Source organism: Lonchura striata, chromosome 8 (assembly GCF_050655825.1).
Source record: "Lonchura striata isolate lonStrDom1 chromosome 8, ASM5065582v1, whole genome shotgun sequence".
NCBI classification, from domain to species: domain Eukaryota; kingdom Metazoa; phylum Chordata; class Aves; order Passeriformes; family Estrildidae; genus Lonchura; species Lonchura striata.
Window position 1 is genome coordinate 2,949,381 of NC_140710.1, and position 18,324 is coordinate 2,967,704.

At 45.2% G+C, this 18,324-nt stretch overlaps 1 protein-coding gene across 19 annotated transcripts in view; it reads right to left on the reverse strand.

Annotated features, from left to right (window-relative positions):
• Positions 1 to 8,621: 8,621 nt before the first annotated feature.
• The window catches only part of NFIA (nuclear factor I A), a 350,043-nt gene continuing 340,340 nt past the window's right edge, over positions 8,622 to 18,324 (reverse strand). For all 19 annotated transcript variants that reach the window (XM_021542535.4, XM_021542504.4, XM_021542512.4 and 16 more), the window contains one exon: positions 8,622 to 15,867. In XM_021542535.4, coding sequence (XP_021398210.1) covers positions 15,850 to 15,867 — 18 coding nt within the window. In that variant the 3' untranslated portion in view covers positions 8,622 to 15,849. The remainder of the gene's footprint in view (positions 15,868 to 18,324) is intronic.

The window sequence follows — 18,324 nt, forward strand, 5'->3', positions numbered from 1 at the left end:
CCTGGATCCCTGGCAGTGTCCAAAGCCAGGTTGGAGCACCCAGGGACAGTGGAAGTTGTCCCTGCTCATGGCAGGGATAGAACTGAATGAGCTTTAAGGCTCCTCCATCGTTCCAAACCATTCCATGATTCTGTGATTTCCAGCTGTGGAAGTTCTCCTGGGCTGTGACTGTGACCCACAACTCTACTTCTACATCAAATCACAGAAAAAAGGTGATTTTTTTTTTTTTTTACCCAGGTCATCCCTCATCCTGGGTGAAGCAGATCCCTTCCAATTACTGTGCCAGAGGAACCATCCCAGTAACTCATTCTGGTGGTGGATGGGAGGATCCCAGGGCTCCCCGAGGCACTAACAAGGGCTGCCAGACCCCCCAGAGCCCTTTGGGGTGGCATTAAAACGTGGCTGACATTTTCCACACTCCCTCCTTAGTCCTCTGGCTGCGATATAAATTTTCTGGGAGTTCTGCTGTGTTATTTGCATGCATCCACAGCACTGTTTGTTTTCACACAGTGACCTACATAACTCATTTTAATACGTACCCAGGCAGCAGGGCTGGGCTGCAGGGGTGTCAGGGGGATGCACAGCTCAGCAGCAATGAATCCATCATCCCTGCATTTTGGGAGAGGACGGTGGGGGCAGTGGCATTCCTTCCTCTGGCTGTCCTGCTGGAGCCCTCTGTGCTGGCAGAAATGGTGTTGGGCCATTTCCACTGATTGCCAAATGGATGAACTCTTCTTAGCTGTCAATTTTCATGAAATATTCATCTTTTATTTGTCTCCTCTGTTCTCTTCCCTTTTTGTAAGATAATGACTGCTGTTCGTGGAAACACAGCAGTTCTCCAGGAGCCCCCAACCATGGGAATGGTGGGAGTGCTCCCTCAGGCTACACAATTCCATGTATTTTGGAATATGGATTTTGTTCTGCAATTTGTCCTCATGTAAGAGCTATCAGGATGTGCTGCTGTTGCCCCTGTGGCGAGCCCAGCCTGACCCCAGGTCAAGCTCTGCCTCTTCTTCACTTAATATTAAATATTGTTAAATATTTAAGCAAAATGACTCTGATTTAGAAGAACCTCAGAGCAGACCCTTTGCAGATACAGGACTTCAGAGCAGCCCAGGGGCTATACCTGACCCTCCCTACAGAAAATCATAAAAAGAAGCCCCATTCCACTCTGGTTTGGCTCTGCCAGATGTGGTCCCTGAGCTGGGGCTGGAGAGAGGAGCTGGCCTCACTCCTGCTCCTGCTGCAGACACTCAGTGCTGCGTGTCCTTTGTCTGGCCCATTTCAGCTGTAATTGCAACAGCCTGAGCCTCCACATGGGCTTCTCTGCTTCTATTTCATGACATTTTATGTACATAATCTGCATATGTTATTTTTAGCAAACTTTCTCCCCAGGACAGCCTCATGTGCTCCACATCTTCCCATGAGCGTGTTCTGCAGTTGGGAGAGGTTTGATTTTTTTTTTTCCTTCTTTTTTTTTTGGTAGTTTTTCCTCAGTCAAGATCAGGTTTTGAATTGCAGGAGCAACATACACATACCATATTTTTCTTTCTTTTAACAAGGCAGCTTTAAGGGGGGGATAAAAAGCCCCAAAAGCAAAGGCAAGTGAGGTGGCCCAGCTTCCATTTCCAGGAATTTTCTTGCTTGGGAGGCTTTGGGGTGAGTTACCATCATTCCCCCAAAGAAATAGCATTGTTCTTGGTAGAAATAGCATCATTCCTGTGGAAATAGTATCATTCTTGGTAGAGACAACATCATTCTTGGTGGTAACAGCTTCATTCTTGGTGGAAATAGCTTAATTTTGGGTATTTTGGGAGCAGGACAAGTCCTTTCCCTTTGCTGGAAATGCTTTGCCACAGGGAGATGCTACATGGAAATGAAGCATTTGCTGCAGGGACAGTTGTCCTGCTGGGTATTTTTTAGGAACTGTGGCTCCAAGCTCCATGCCTGTGTGGGAGATGCAGCTCTGAGTCCTTTCACAGGGAAAACCCCAAACTTTGAAACTTAGGTCTGCCTCAACTGTTTGGTGGAGATGTTCCCTGAGAAAATGGGGTTTTGCCAAACTCAGAGCATTTGTGGGTATTTTCTGGTTGGAAGGGGAATGCTGGCCTTGGGAGGACACCTTCCTGTGGTGATGTGTGCATGAAGGGGTTGGTTCCTGCAGGGAGGATGGGTCCATGAAGGGAGGATCCCTGAAGGCACCAGTGGTGTCCCTTGGGTTCTCCTTGGAGGAGCAGCCACGAGTGAGTCCGAGCACCCGGAGCAGAGCTGGGCCAAGGCCACTGCTCTTAGAAAGGGAACAGCTCCATCACAAAATTACCTTTCATTTCCAAGGCTTTTTGTCAGCCACAAAAAAAGGACCTTGTGAGGTTTTGTGAGGATTTTGGGATTCTCATCTGTGCTGGCTCGTGGCTTCACCAGCACATGCCAAGGCCTCTGCAGCAGTGCACAACCAGGAATTCTCTCCTGCTAAGCCATAACCCCTGGTTTGGTTGTTCCCTGTCACATCAGAGACAGCTTCTAGAACACGAGAGAAGAGTTTATTTGAGAGACAGAAGAGTTGAAGAGGATTTTTTTTGGGTCTCACTTGGCCACCCCCCCCACAGCACCATGCCCCAGGATGGGAAGAACCATGCGATTCATGGATCCATCCTGGCTCCTCCGTCCAGGGGCAGGACCCTTGGGTCCAGGGGTGCAACAGGGACACGTGGTGGGTGACACATGGCAGAGCACGACCTTGAGCAGCACCCCGTGCAAGCGGCGCTGGGCAGCACCGCGAGCCCCACACGGCACAGCTGGGGCCTGGCTCAAAGCTCTTCCCGAGCGCTTGCAGCAACGAAACCTCTTTTTTCCAAGTCCTCGTTGTGTACTAATGAAGGAATAAAATAAACATTTGGTAACAAACCTAGCATATGGTTATTGTTTGCTGCAAGGACAGGGGAAAACATGACTCCATCGCCGGGCGAAAAGGCTGCAGCTGCGCTATTGCGTTTCCCCGCCGCGCTTTATTTAATAAACCTCGGCCTGCAGCCTTAACGAAATTTTTCTTTCCCCCCGCAGCCCCCAGAGCTGCTTTTGGTGCCTTCTGCCACGATGGCCACGGCTGGGTCGCATGTGCCCTTCGTTAGCCGAGGAATCTGCTTTCAATTCCGGCCCTTGGGGTTGTATTTTCACAGCGACTCATTAGTCAGCGGCCGCTGACAGGCCGCTGTAAGTGTGCCATCTCCCGCATTGTTTGTGTGCAAGTGCAGCGCCCAAAATGATTTATTTAGGTTTTAATTAAAATTTGTGGATAGGCCAGTGATTTTTAGCAGTGCCGGCTGTAATTTGTGGTTGCACGGAGGGGAAAAAAAAAAAAAAAAGGAAAAAAAAAATCAATAAGCTTGAAGAGTTTATGTTTTTAGAGGTACCTGATGGTCGCTGGCCCCTCCAGGCTGGGACGCTCCCAGCCCTACACATTGAGGAGAGATGGAACACCTTTGATTCCCACATCAAGGCACAGACCTGGAATTACTCCAGAAGGTAAATCAGTGTCCCATGAGTGATGTCCTGATGACCCCAACACCAGACCGAGCTCTGAGCTGCTGCAGAGTTCCAGAATGGCTTGGGTTGGAAGGGATGTTAAAGCTCATCCACCCCTTGCCGTGGGCAGGGACACCTTCCACTATCCCAGGGTGCTCCAACCTGGCTTTGGACACTTCCAGGGATCCAAGGGCAGCCACAGCTGCTCTGGGCATCCTGTTCCAGGGCCTCAGCATGCTCATAACAAACAACTCCCTCCCAGTCTCCCATCCATCCCTGCCCTCTGGCAGTGGGAGCCATTCCCTGTGTCCTGTCCCCTCATCCCTTGTCCCCAGTCCCTCTCCAGCTCTCCTGGAGCCCCTTTAGGGACTCTGAGCCCTCCCTGGATCCTTCTCCTCTCCAGGTGAGCACCCCCAGCTCTCCCAGCAGATGAACTCCAGCCCTCTGGAGCATCTCTGTGGCCTCCTTTGGATTTGCTCCAGCAGGTCCACGTCCCCCTTATATTTAATTATCTTATATTTAATTATATTCTAATTTAATTAATATCCTTCATATCTTTAATTGCATGTTCAAGATCACAGCAGCACCCGGGAGGAAGGTGGGCAGCAGAGGGAGGTGGCTGAGCCCTGAGGTCCCACGAGCAGGACGGGTGACTTGTGGCTTGAAAACAGAAGTTATGATTTAAAAAGGCTTTGGAGGGTGTGGCTCACCCTCTCCAAAATGACCTGGAGTGCCTGGATGCAGCAGTTATTTATCTTGCCGATAAGTTTTTGTGACTCTGAAAGAGCAGCCAGGAGTGGAAGGATGAGGGGGTTGTGGTGGGTGAGTTGGTGAAGCCTCAGGGGCTTCTCTTGCCCTGTGAGACCCCCTGGCCACTGCCCCAGGGAGAGGGGATGTGTTGCTCTTGCTGGATGAAGACTTTGTTGCTGCTCATGACATCAAGATGTGCTTTGATGAGGTGCAATAAAGCACTAAGAGACTAAACTCATGCACCCCCTGCCCAAATTACGAAAGTTTGAAGCCTTTCTTGGCCTGATACCACGGCCCAGAGAAGTCCCTGCTGTACCTGATGTAAACATGTATTAATTAAAGCACTTTGGAAATGCAGAGTATTGACCTAACGGGCCGTAATGGCTCTTCTTGAGCAATTACAATCCATCACCCTGCTCCAGACTTCGGGAGGGATTTTTTCCGAGGCGCGTTATTGACCTGGCGGCCCCGGGTGGTTTCCTCCCTCACACAGACCCTTCCTGCCCCAGGGCTCGCATCCTTCCCGGGGAAATAGTTAGAGGGGGAGGCCTTAAATCCCTTACAATTAATAAATAGGATGTATTCCATCCTGCCCCCTCCCCACCGCGTGCCTCCTCTCCCACTCCCTGTGGCCAAGGGCACTTTAAAGCCTTTCCACCCACCTGCAGACCCAGGCAAACACCTGGAGCAAAATATTTATATCTAAAAGGAAAACTTTGTGCTTTCCAGTGGTGGAAACTCTTCTCAAATAAAGCATTTATCTCCCGAGACTTACACCTTCTAATTTAATTTTCCCCTAAATCAAACAGGGTATTAATCCACAATAGAAAACACGTTCTAGTTGCACAAACAATATTTAAATGGTATAATAGGGACATCTTTTATAAATACTTCTAACAAATCCTGAAAAAACCACGAATGTGTGGGCTATAATTAATAGAAATGCCAAGTGCCAGCTAACCAGGAAAACTCCAGCATCATAAATCTGCCCCAAGCCTTCTCACACATGCTGATGGATGGGGACTTGCAGCTTAAATATTTAACAATCAATAATTCAAATACCTATCCCACCCTATTAAATTTGTCACATTTATTTATAAATGCAACATCCAGCTGAAGTTTCTTTAAAAGTTGGGCCTCTTCCACTCAGTAACAACATGAAGAATTTTGGAAGGAAAAGAAAGGTGTCAGGATATGAAATTTCTGTGGGGAAATAAGGAACAATGGGGAAGGGGAATTAAACCCCATATCCCAAAATAGTTGGCTGCGCCTTCCTCACCCTAATGGGTTTGGATAATGCAGTGTGCAGGCAGGTGCTGTGTCCTATGAATCACATTTATAGGGATATTTTCCAATTTCTTTGCCGCCCAAGGCAGGGAGCTGCCGTTCATCCTCCACAGATGATTATTTCGGTGGCACAGGGTGGGCTGCAGCCCCTGCCCACACATTGTGTCCCTCCTGGAGCAAATCTTGTAAAAGTCTTAAAAAGCCTGGAAAATAAGAGTGGCTTTGGGGCTGCCCTGAATGACAGCAATGCTTTGTGAGGGTAGAATAGGACATAAATGAGCATATGCAGAGTGCAGCACCTGGTGAGAGGATGATGATGATGATGATGATAATAATATCAATACTACTAATAATATTACTATTAATAAGCAAGTGACATCTTTCCTTTTTGCAGCACCAGCAGCCTGACTCCGTTTCTCCAAGTGTTTTAGGATAGTGGGATGACTGCATGGTTTATAAGGTGGCTCCTCTCCTCACTAATGGCCTCCATAGAAACAACACCAATGGGGAAAGCTCGGCTCTGTTTCCATTGATCCAGAGGAAGAGGAGGTGGCTCAGAGCATCCCTGTGCTGCTGGAGACTTGGCCATGCCTCCAGCTGCCTGTGGCATGGAAGGTCCCTTGGCCCCCTGAGCATCACTGATGTTAAAGGAGCACCAGAACTGACCTGCAAGGTTATAAAACTCCTGCACTCAAGTTTCTGGAAGCATTTGAAAATCCCCATGAGGCTCTGTATGGGTAAGGAATGAAGGGTGGTGACCGTGGTCCCTGTCCCCACCAGAGTGTGCCTATGGGCCCGAATTACAGTGGCATAAATCTCCTCGGCAAATTTATTGCCATAATTTATCAGCCCCTGCTGCTGAATGGCCAAGCAGTTAATTTTGAGATGAAGTGGTGCCATTTTCATCAATACCTGTGTGCTAACTGCCCATCAAAACATCAGCTGCAATTAATACAGCAGTGCTGAAGCACTGAACCAATAAATATTTCCAGTCTTGGCTGGTCTTCAGCAGATGTCGGACGGACCCATTGCCTCCGTGAGTGCTGTTCCAGTTGCATCAACAGGAATATTTGCATTTAAGGAAGAGGTTAAGTAGCCAGATCTCCCTCTGAGCAGGGCGAAGCACCTGCATTTCCCTTCCTGAACACCACCCTGGGCTTTTTCCACCCAAAGTTTTTTGATTTCTGTGAGGGGCTATTGAGTATTCCTCCTGCGTCTCGAGCCAGGCTGACACATTTTGATAGAGATAAATAATAAATGGGATTTATTTCCTTAGATGCTGATGGAGACCTTTTCTCCCACAGGAAGAAAGAGAAAGCCAGAAAGCTGGAGGGGAAGAAAACGTGCAAGGAAAGGAGGGAGAAAGCAGAAGGTGGTGCCTGAGCCCTGGAGAGTGCTCACTCCACTCCCAGCACGGCCACCATCCTTGTGGGACAGGGTCACCCTTTGCACCCCTCGTGATTCCTCCTCCAAACCCAGGGCGGCCTCAGCCAACACCCTCAGTAATGAAGGGCATAAATAAATAACAGTGAATGATTTTTTGGGAGGGATGGACAAGAATGGGGAACAGGCAGTGGTGAGGAGCAGTTGGATCTGATGGGCGACAACTCCCTTGGTGCTGTAATGGCACTTTTTAAAAATCAGGTGTTAATTTTTCTGTGTCTATTCATGCAGTGATGTACACGGGTGGGTGCCTGTCCCTCCCTCCCATCCCGGTATCCCCCGTGCTCACAGCCAGTGCTGGGAGGAAGCATCCAGCTCTGGCAGCCCCATGGGACAGGCTGGCCCACACCTGGGCTCACTTCCAAGCCCACAGGACACCACCACCACCATTTGGGCTGTTTTTTGACCAACTGGGACAGGCTCAGCACCCTCACCCCCCTTCTTCCTCCCTCCTCCCAGAGCTTGTGGGGGTGAAAGGGGCCAGCGCTGTTGGCAAGCCCTGCCTGGGGTACTGTGTTTCCTTTGAGGACAGATTTGGCTTTTCCTTACAGTCTGGTCTCCTTTATGAGAGGAAAAAAAGCCAAATTGAACAGGCTCCAACCTGTCCTCAGCTGCCACACCATGCATTGCTGCCAGCACTGCCCACATGGGAGGCACACAGCGAGGGGCACAGACAGGGTTCCCCCCTGGGGACGGTGACATTAGACCTGTGCCCACACTGACCCTCCCGCCCTGGCCTTGTAGCCAAAACCAAAACTCTGTGGAGGTGTGAGAAAGGAAATACCAGCGGTTTATGTGTGTCAGGCACACATTTGTTAGAAAACACTCATTTCCCCCCAAATAAAATGGAAGAGTTGGTGTTGCAGCTGGTGCTGCCTGGGGAAGGGCTGGGGGTCACGGGGTTCCCTGTCTGCTGTCCCCAAGGACAGTGGCAGAGCAGCACCAGCCCCTACCCTTCATCGGCCTCAGTGTCTGCTTTTACACAGAAAACAGCCAGAATGGCTTAAATGCAAAAAAACCCTTTCTGCAAATACTAAATTCTGCAGGTATCTTTAAGCAAAAGGTGTTGCAGAGTAAAAAAATTCGAAGGAAACTTTAACATTTGTAAAAAAGAGCTTAATTTTTGCCTATTTCTGTACCCAGAGCCTTGCAGAGAGAGGCAGCTCTGCCAGCAGCTCCAAGGTACATCCCAAAAGCTGTGGCTGTCCTGGGGCTCCTTGGAAATGTGGCAATATTTTTATAGTTAGCTACATCTAAAGATGCATTGTAGCATTTGCAGCATTTATTAATCTCCTGGATCTTTCCTAGGTGTGCTTCGTCTCTTTAATTTGAGGGATTAATCCGCAGAGATTTGCTGAGGGTTAATCCGATATTGCGCGAGGAACGATTCTGTGCAACGGGACACCAAAAACATGGGGAAGAGTGGCCAATGTGACAAGAGTGACTCAATTTAACCAAATAACCCCATGATTTGGGATGAAGCTGCTGCCTGGGAGCCTGCCCAGGCTGCAGGGCTGGGGCCAGGGGAGGTTGATGCCCGCGGCGGCCGGCGATGCCCACGGTCCTACAGCCGCAACCCCACCCCGTGCCCGGCTGGGAGTAAATAACAACACGGCCTGTTAGCATTAGCAATTTTTTATTTTCCTTTTTTGTTGCATAGGAAATGCAGTACTTGCTTCCAGTAATTGTATTGTAATGTGAGAAGGTGGTAGCACTAATGGTTGAATACAAGAGTTAAACTAATCCACACCAGCTCAAAAAACCTGCGGAGACTTAGTTGAATAAGAATGGATGCCCACAGTGATTCTCAACCAATTACAATTTTTTTCACAGAACACAGTAAAACTAAAATGGTAACTATGAGAGTCAATACAAGTATACTAGAGGCACGAGGGGCCTGACTCATAAAAAAAAAATGAACACGACATGGTATTAACACGGGTGTCAAGTGAATTTGCAGCAGATCTTTCACACGGCCGGTGGAAATTTTAGCGCCTCAAATCTCAACCCGCTGCTGAGGGACTGGGCTGGGCTGGGGCAGAGTTCGGGAGAACCCGCTCAGCCGGCCAAAATGGGAGATTTCCCCTTGATTGTGTTTCCCAAGAATTTGGTGGCCCTGTCCCCAAGGCAGCAGTTGCAACAAGGACGAGCGGCGTCGGTGGCGATTGCCGAGCCAGGCACTCTCGCCCTACCATGCTCCGTCTAGAAACTCATCTTCTTTTTGTTTTCCCCCTCATATTAATTTGTGGATGCAGATAAAAGCGGGGGAGGATTTCACCCAACACAATTGTTTTTGTTCATGCTCGAGCATAGAAGATTAACAAAGTGGAAAATAGTCTTCCCTAAAAAAAAAACAAAAAACCAAAAAAGCATCCAAAGTACAAAAGTTCACATTGCGGGCGAGCGCTCGCCCCGACGGAGGGTTTCTCTAGAGCTCAGAGGTAGCGATCGAGCGCGTTTTGTTCTGGTGCGGACAAGATCTCTTTTGTGATCGAGTCGCGGTGTCCCGAGCCCCCGGAGCTGTCCTCCCCCTTTTCCTCCTGCCCACCTGCACCTCTGGGGCTCGGAGCATGGTCCTGCGCTGCCTCGCCTCCTCCACGGCCCCTTCCCACTGGTTCCTGGTCTCCGCGGGGCTGGGGGAGGCGGAGAGGGGAAGGGGAGGGAGAGCAGGGCCAGCGGGGCTCGCCAGGGCGAAGCCCACCCTCAATTTGGAGGAGAGGAGCCCACCAGCCTCCCGTGTTAATAGCAAAGGAGCTTTTATGAATCGGGCCCAAAGTTTTGTACAGAGTTTGTTTGAAGAAAAATATTGCAACTGTGCATGAAACTAAACAACCACATGAGGTTTTTTTTTTCTTTTTTTCTTTTTTTTTTTTTTTTTTTTTAAAAGGGTTTTTTTCTTTCTATATGAGGAAGTCTGGTGTGAAGAAGGGTCAAGCATGGGTACCTGGTTCACCGCTGCCCATTAAGAAATCTCTCGCAACATGAGCTCGGTCTCATTTGTGGGTTTAAAGGACTGTCCCTTCAATTTGAACTGTTCTTCAGAGCAAGCTCTCTGAATTCTTAGGGTAGCTTTTCGAGACGAAAATCTTACCAGGCACGGATTTCTGGTCTCAAACACCATGTCCTGCCCTCTAGGGAAAAAAAAAAAAAAAAAAAAAAAAAAAAAGGAAAAAAAAAGAAAAAAAAGAAAAAAAACCCAAAACACAAGTAATACTGAATTTAAGTAAATGTATACCTCCAAAATACTGAAAACACCCCAAATCAATAAAGACAGAATTTGCGTTCTCAGTGAAATATCTTTAAACCTATCTGACAAGAACCAAGTCAGAAAAAAAGACTAACATAACTTTGAGTAATATTCATACAGCTACTAAGCATTATGGAATAGCATGCATTAATATTGTACGGTTATTTTACATCACCTATATCAGAAGGTTCTGACAGACAGCGAAGGCTACCGGTGTAGAAAAATCTTACTTCAGAAGAGCAATATAATACAGATTTCACAGGCACTACATTTTAATATATCAGGTATTATGCTGGTTTTCTTATAATTCTTTCTGTCCTAAAGCTGGCATTATAACAATGACCGAAAAGGCAAGGATCGAAGTAAACGGAAAGTAGATACCAAAGTTGATATATTCTTTTCTTTTTTTTTTTTTCAGATAGATTAGTGCATAGTTTTCATGCAGATAAACACTGCTATGCATTTACATTGTTGGAAAGCAGAGTGAATTGAGCCCAAGTTGTCACATTTTTGTAAATCATTTTGCCAGCCTGTAATAGCACCATGTAATGGATTTGCATTAAACATTAAATTGATTTCAGAATTGGTGACACAGTATTCACTACAGTTAAGTGCTATGGAATAGCTTCAATGTTACCTGCTATATATCAAAGCAATTTTCATCCCACTGCTTTTTTATTGGAAAAAATAAAAGGAAAATGTACTCGAGACTAATTAGACTATTGCGCAGCCTTGGACTTGATGATGGCATAGCTGGGTTTACTGTCAAACAGTAATACATGCATTGACTTCAAGACAAAATTGGCATTGTAAGCTTGATTTAATGAAAATCCTGCCTAGCAGGCAGTGTTAACTTCACAAGACCTGCCTCCGACAGACCTCATGAGGTTGAATTTGTTATTTATTTATTGTTTAGGTGCCATTGAAGCTCTCCTTACATTGTCATGCCGGTTATGGTTTTAATTTTGTTCGATGGAGGCCTTCTACCAACAAAAAAAAAGAAAAAAAAAGATATTTCCAGAGACACAATGCAAAGTACAATATTAACTGACATTCTTTAAAAAAAATAATTCACCACAAGGAAAAAAAACTGTTTTAGGCTATGTATCTGGGTTTTTTTGTATTTTTGTACAGTAAATATTTTATAACACTGTTACTACAAAGCTGCAAATATACGGAACAAAGAGAACTAGAGAAAGAAAAAAAAAATGTTAGAGGGATTTTGCATATTCCTGTGGGCTGACTGAATACTGTGGAGTTGAGAAAACTTGATGTTTCTTTTCCCCTTCAACCTTAAGGGGAGGGGGAACAAGCAACAGAGACAAAGTGTACCATGGCTGCCTAAACTCGAAGCCCGAAAGTTGTTTTTTTTTTAATTATAAAGGAAGAAGAATAAATAATAATGGCATTGCTGGGGTGTGCGGCATGAGAAAAGCAAGTGCCCTCGCTCAAAAAAAAAAAAAAAAAAAAAAAATTTTAAAAAAACCCGAAAAAAGAAGGGGGGAAAAAAGAAAGGAATTAACTTGGGAAAAAGTCAATTCGAGCTAAGCCATCCCTAGGGCTTTAAATTTGGGTGGGCGGGGGTGGGCACAGGTCAGAGAATTTGTGCGTCTGACAGTTCTGGAGAGGAGGAGGCGGGGAGGAAAAAAAGTTGTTGGGTGACTCCAAAGGAGCGCCCGGCGCGGGGCCGGGGCTCCGCTGCCCCGCACGCCCGGGCTGCGCGATGGGCAGCGGGGTGGGTGGCTGGATGGAGGGATGGAGGGATGGATGGATGGATGCCCCATCCCTCCTGCCCATCCCTGCTCGCCTCCCCGCTCCTCTAAAGGAGGACGAAAACACTGGTTGTTCTCTACACCTGCACAGAACGGAACTGCCGCGTTTCCTGCGTGAGAGGAAGGTGAACGCAAACTGAATTTAGTGTGTAATACTTTACAACCCCTGTTGGTTAACACCCTTGACCTCCTACCTAATGTTTTAAAGCCTTTAAAACATTTTTTTTTCTCGCAATTCTGCTCAGAGTTCCCTAACTTTAGCGTCATCAAACTTAATATGACAAAAATACCTTCAAAAATACAGCATACCTGTAATGTCCATTTACAATGGTTCTTCAGTAGCCTATACTTCTCAAGCATAGGAATATGCTATACCATTGAGAGAAGAAAAATAACTGTATTTAAATACATACAAAAAAAGGAAACGGGAAAGTTTTTAACTTAAATCCAGTTCCCAAAGGAAAAAAAAAAAAAAAGCAATTCTATGAACGCTGCCTTTATAACGAACAATCAGAAATTCCACTAAGCTAATTTGACAGAAATTTTTCCTCATTTAAACAACATTACAAAAGTCCTGCATTATAAAATAGGGTAGAATAAATCAGTGTAATCAATAAAACTATACAACATACAAATTACATATCTTCTGAGTGGGCAGTTTAATTCTCTCTCTTTGCAGCCATGACTACAACATGCTCACTAAAAACAACTAACTGCCCAAACTATTGCTTAGTTTGTTTTGTTTAAAAAAGGGTGCAATTTTATTGTATATACAACCAATTTACTGGTAATACCTTGTCTCATAGCAAGGTTCTGACAAAATGTTTGTCTAGGCTTTTTTCCCTTCACTGTGAAGCACTGAAAGCTGCTATTTTTTTTTTTTTAGTGCACATATGTCTTAATAAAGTAATGCCCAGCTAAGTGCTATAGGGAAGGCAAAGGATGCTGGCTAGAGGATGTGATACCATATACTAACAATCACACAATACAATAGAGCAAAATGACTACTCAACCACTTATCAGACACATATGAAAATCCAAAACATTTTATTTTTTCCTTAAATAGAGAATAACCAGTAAACAATTTTCAGAACTTGGAAGTTTAAAAACGTGCATATAAAAATGGGCATTATATACTTTTATTGAATGTGGATTGATTGCAGTCTGCTAATAAAAATGGGTGTGGGATCTGAAGAAAAAGGAAGTTGTTTTTTTTTTTTTTAAGGCTTGCTTGTGAAAGGAACAGTTGTAAAACAAAAATTGCTTGAAGCAGGGTTCAGCTTAGTGCTTCACAGTTTGACTGCTTCTCTAAGAAGAGCCCTTCCTGCATGTGCATTCAAAAATCACAAAAGTACAAAGACAAACACCTAAAACACACTGCGTCAAGTGCAGCACCAACTTTGGTCAAATAAAAAAAAATTAAAAGAAAAATTAATAATTGCTAAGCTTTTCTACATGATATAAGCAGGTATTGCATATTTTCATATATCTGGGAGAAAACAAAACAAAAAAAGGAAGACTCCAAATAAAAGGTAAAATGCAGCAACATCCAAAAATACTGATAATCTAGCATCTACAGATCTCAGAATAGCACTGCCACTGACCATACAGGACAATAAACACTACTCCTATCTGCGGAACAACTAACATCCTATTTAATTCTAGATGTTGGAACTGACAATGGCTGACATAAAAGTCACATTTACAAAAAGTGTCTCCAAATGCTTGACTAGGGAAAAACCCCTTTCAATATAGGAACATGTGCAACAATTCCACAAATAATCGCTATCCAGGGCAAGGCACATTGATATGGAATTTTTTTTTTTTTGTTTCGTGCAAATTAAGAAAACAAAACAAAACATCGTTTCAGGGAAAAGATGAGGAGCAAAGTGTCTTCCCAAGAATTTCAGTTACTTGATTGTATAGGACAGTAGTAGAAACCCTTCTGAAGGGTCGAACAAACATAGTTTAAAGGCAAGTGCCTGGAATAGGGATTACAATATTGTGTCTTAATGCACTCTACTTTACCCTACATTAACTATATAAAAATTAGTTACTAACACTAGAACATGCAGAGACTTTCTCTGATTAGCTGGACTTGCCAACCAGAACGTATATATATGTATAGTATAGGAAACCTTCTTAAAGTTGCATGTGAAGCAAAGGGGTGCTCCGCTGTCTGATAGAAAAAATCACTTGCACTCTTTTTTTTTTCTTTTTTTTTCCTTTTTTTTGTACATAAGATACAGGACGTTTGGGGTCCAAACTTCTTTTTTTTTTTTTTTTTTTTCCATTTTCTACTTATTTGTCTGTTTTTTTTTCTTTTTTTCTTCTTCAGCAAGTGCCCTTGCTTTGAACTGGCATAAGTTGTAAGAAGATCAGCATCGTTCGTTTCTGAAATGATTTCTTCACAGTCCAGAAAATGTACCAGTTCAGGGACACAAAGGTGTTTTACTTTCTGGACCGTTCTCTCTTATTCCCAAGGTGTTTGAGAACTGATAAACCCTATATTGCCGGAAACACGTAAAATTTGTCAGAATTGGCATAATCCATTATAGTGACTTTTAGCTTATAAAATTAACAGATATTATGATTTCATTTTAGTTATGTGCTTTGATAACAGAAAATGATTAATTAGCATTTAATGTAGTTAACATATTGTGGTAAAAGCACCATTAGATTTGTTTTTTTTTTTTTTAATTTTCCTTCAGTTTTAAAGGGATACAAGTTCAACAATAAAAAACATAAAAAGCAAAAATAGCTCCCCTTTTTCTTGCAAGGCTGTTTTTTACCCCAATAATTTAGAGTCCTGGGGTGGAAGGACTTGGAAAACAAAAATAGAATTTTCAACAATCTCTATCTTACAAAGATATTTAGCTATCCAATGAAATTGCACTTTACTCAATTCAAAATTCGATTGTTTTGATTGATTCCTGTCAGTTTCTGTCAAAACAGACCAACTTCCCCATTTCTGTGTGAATTTTTGTGTAATTGTTGAAAATTGTTGAAAAATGTTTTTTTTAAATGTAAGTGCAGCATTTCAAACTTTTTTCTTTTTTTTCTTTTTTTTTTTTTAGTGAATAGTAGTAGTTTGATGTTTTAAATCGCTCTGCAATCGAGTGGAAAAAAATTGTTGACAATGCTCTTATGGTTCATGTTACGTCTCTAAGTGCCGACTGTAAAAAAAAAAAAAAGAAAAAAAACCCCAACAACAACAACAACAAAAAAAGAAACCTGCATTTTTTTTTTTCCCCGATATGTTACAGAAAAAAAAAAAACATGCTCTATGTCTGTCCGGTAAGTTATATATTGCAGAATTCAGCTACTACAAAAGTTATAGTTTAAGTGTGTTTCATGATTTCTCAAGAAGTCTCACACCTGTATGGGAAAATCCGATGAGGATACTGTAAAACAGTTAGGCTCCATATGGAAAGTGTGTTACAACAGCGAGTTGGTAAGCAGCAGCAGAGGCTAGTTCTACTCAGTGTCACCTAACGCTTACACTACCAATGAAACACTTCAAAAGTTATGAAGCCCAACCATTTCCAGCACCATATGAGAAATTACAACAGTCCTAAAGTTGTCTAAAAAAAAAAAAAAATTAAAAAAAAAAAAAGAAAAATTAAAATCAAATCTCAAGAGAAAGTTACGGCCTTTGCCATTCAACCATAACGTTTGCCATTTCCATGTACGAGTTTGCTGTCGGTGTCTGCTCGCCTCCCCTTCCGCCGATGTGAAGTCGCTGCGCTGCGTTGCTGCTGCTTCCGTGTTACAGAGGTGGGAAGGGGTCTGGTGGTCTGTCCGGTGCGTGGTGGGAAGCGGAGACTTTTATCCCAGGTACCAGGACTGCAAAAAGAAAAAGGAGAAGCGTCAGCCCCGGCCGCCCGCTCTCGCCGCTTCCCCAAGGGCTCCGGGCACGGCCGCCAGCCTCCTCCGCCAAGAGGGGGGCTAATTGAGACCGTGACGAATTGACCTAATTACAAAGCTTAATTAAAAATACTGTACAAATCAATATATTTTTTTTCCCTCGCCGACAGTCGCTGGACATAGCTACAGATGAATGCGGGGGTCATGTCACGTTACAAGTTATCAATCTTTTTAATAGATGATGGCTTGAAGATCCCTCCAGTTCACTTTTGTCTAATCCCCTGAAAAGGCGATACACATTCGCCTCTCTGTGCCATTTATCACCCTGCAGTCGGGGTTTTCTTGGGTATTTAGGCATGTGCCAGCATAAGCATCTGTTGCTTTATACTGCCCTGCTTCAACTGTCTCGCTGGAACAGATGCACAGAAATTCAACAACAGGGCTGTTTTCTTAGGAGAAATGTGGATCACTACAGAAAAGCCAGGATAAAGCAAATCTGGGGGAAAGTGGATCAGTGAAAATGTCCCATACCTCTGCCCATACTTGTGTTTCAAAACAAAACGTGGGCCTCAACTAATAGCTTTTCTTTGGGAAAATATTTTTTTTTTCTTTTTCTTCTTTTTCCCAAAGGGAGGGAATTCCCAGGGAATTCAGCCCTGCAACAATACCGTCCTTAACTCAACGGCGCAGATGCCCAGAGCACAGAAAGCAATTTCGCTCCTCCATAGGAAAATAAACACAGTTGGGAAGCTGGAGTGGGCTCTGCTGGAGCCGGGGCAGTGCCACTGCACTGGGGAGAGCCCATCCCAGCCCCAGCAGGGTCAGCCCAACCTGAACCCGCGATGAATGAGAGCAGTGTTAGGCCCTGGGACCGTGCGCGCGGGGGGATGCTCCTTGGCAATGACATATTGCTGTGGGAATACACCAACAAGCAGCAACTATTTAGCCTGGAGTAAAGTAATACAACAAGAAAGACTCAGGTATTAAAGAGCCGTTGCTGATACCCCCGGTTTTTTGCTGGGGCTCCTGTAATATATGAGGTGTGTCTGTGCGCACGCACGGACCGATGACAAGTTTTACCAACTTTTTCCTCCGCTCCTTTTCGGCCTCTGACATGATTGATAGCACAATCAGCTCCAGGAGGACTTACGAACATTTACGGAAGACTCTGAGGCAAGTTTCATGTGGGACTTGGAGATTATGTGGTCTTGCCATGGAGGTAGGAACCGGTAAAATAAATAGCAGGATTGGAGAAGTTGTCCTGCTTCCAATACACCTCATTAACTAACTCTTCCTCCGCTCGCCCTTCTGAATACAAACACACCAGTCCCATATCGGCTCCATCTATTGCCTACAGATTTTATATTTAGACTTACTCGGGCTGCAATTAAACGAAATAGTTCTCATATGTAAAGTTTATAAACAGAGGAAAGTTCTGGCAGGGTTCGTGAAGCGGAGCCAAGTCCCGTTCTCCTCCCTGACTGCGGGGCCCTACTGATTTTTAGGTGGGTGCAGGGATGTGGAGTGTGGGCTGCGCTGTGCTGGAGATATCTCCAACCACCGCCAGCACCTCCGGTCATTGCCAGCTCCCAACTTCTCCAAACTTTTCAGGGTTGTCCCACACGCTTAGTGTGACAGTTTTGGGCTGGACGGGAATTGTGGCACTGCCCAGCAGGGAGGAGAGGGGGTAAAGTCCAAGAAGGGAGGGAGTAGAGGGGCTAAAACTGCAAGGTAAAGGAGAAGAGGGGTTATAGACTGAGGTGGTGGAGTTGAGGGGTTACAGACTGAGAGATGATGGGAGTTAGGGGGGCTAAGACTGAGGTGATGGAGTATGGGGGGGGTTAAAGATTGAGAAGAGATGTGGTAGAGGGGTTGGACACTGCAAAGTGATGGAGCAGAAGGGCTGAACACGGTGAGGTGATGGAGTAGAGAAGTTAAAACTGAGAGGGGATGGAGCAGAGAAGTTAAAACTTTAGAGGCGACGGAGTAGACGGGTTAAAACGGCGAGGTGCTGGAGTGGAAGGGTTAAAGGCTGCGGGGCCGCGGAGTGGATGAACAGTTCCAGGCGATGGTTCCCATCTCCGCCGTCCGCTGGCCCGGCACATGGCCCGCCGGTGGCGGGAGCCGCTGCCCTCGCCACTCCTCCCTCGTTTCAAAAGCGGATTTTTTTTTTTCTTTAAAAAAAAAAAAAAAAAAAAAAAAAAAAAAAAAAAAAAAAAAAAGAAGAAGCGCAGAGGTTGCGGAGGTGGGGCCGGGGCTGGCTGGGGTCCCCCGGCCCGCCCGGGCTCCGCCGCCCCCCGCCCTCGGTCCGTGTGTCCGGCCGCTCCGCCGCTCCGTCCCCGCCGCCCCGCGCTCCTTCACGCATCTCGCTATTCACCCCGCGCCTCGCAGACAAGGTTACCCCAGAGCGGCTCTGTAATCCTTCACTGAAATAGG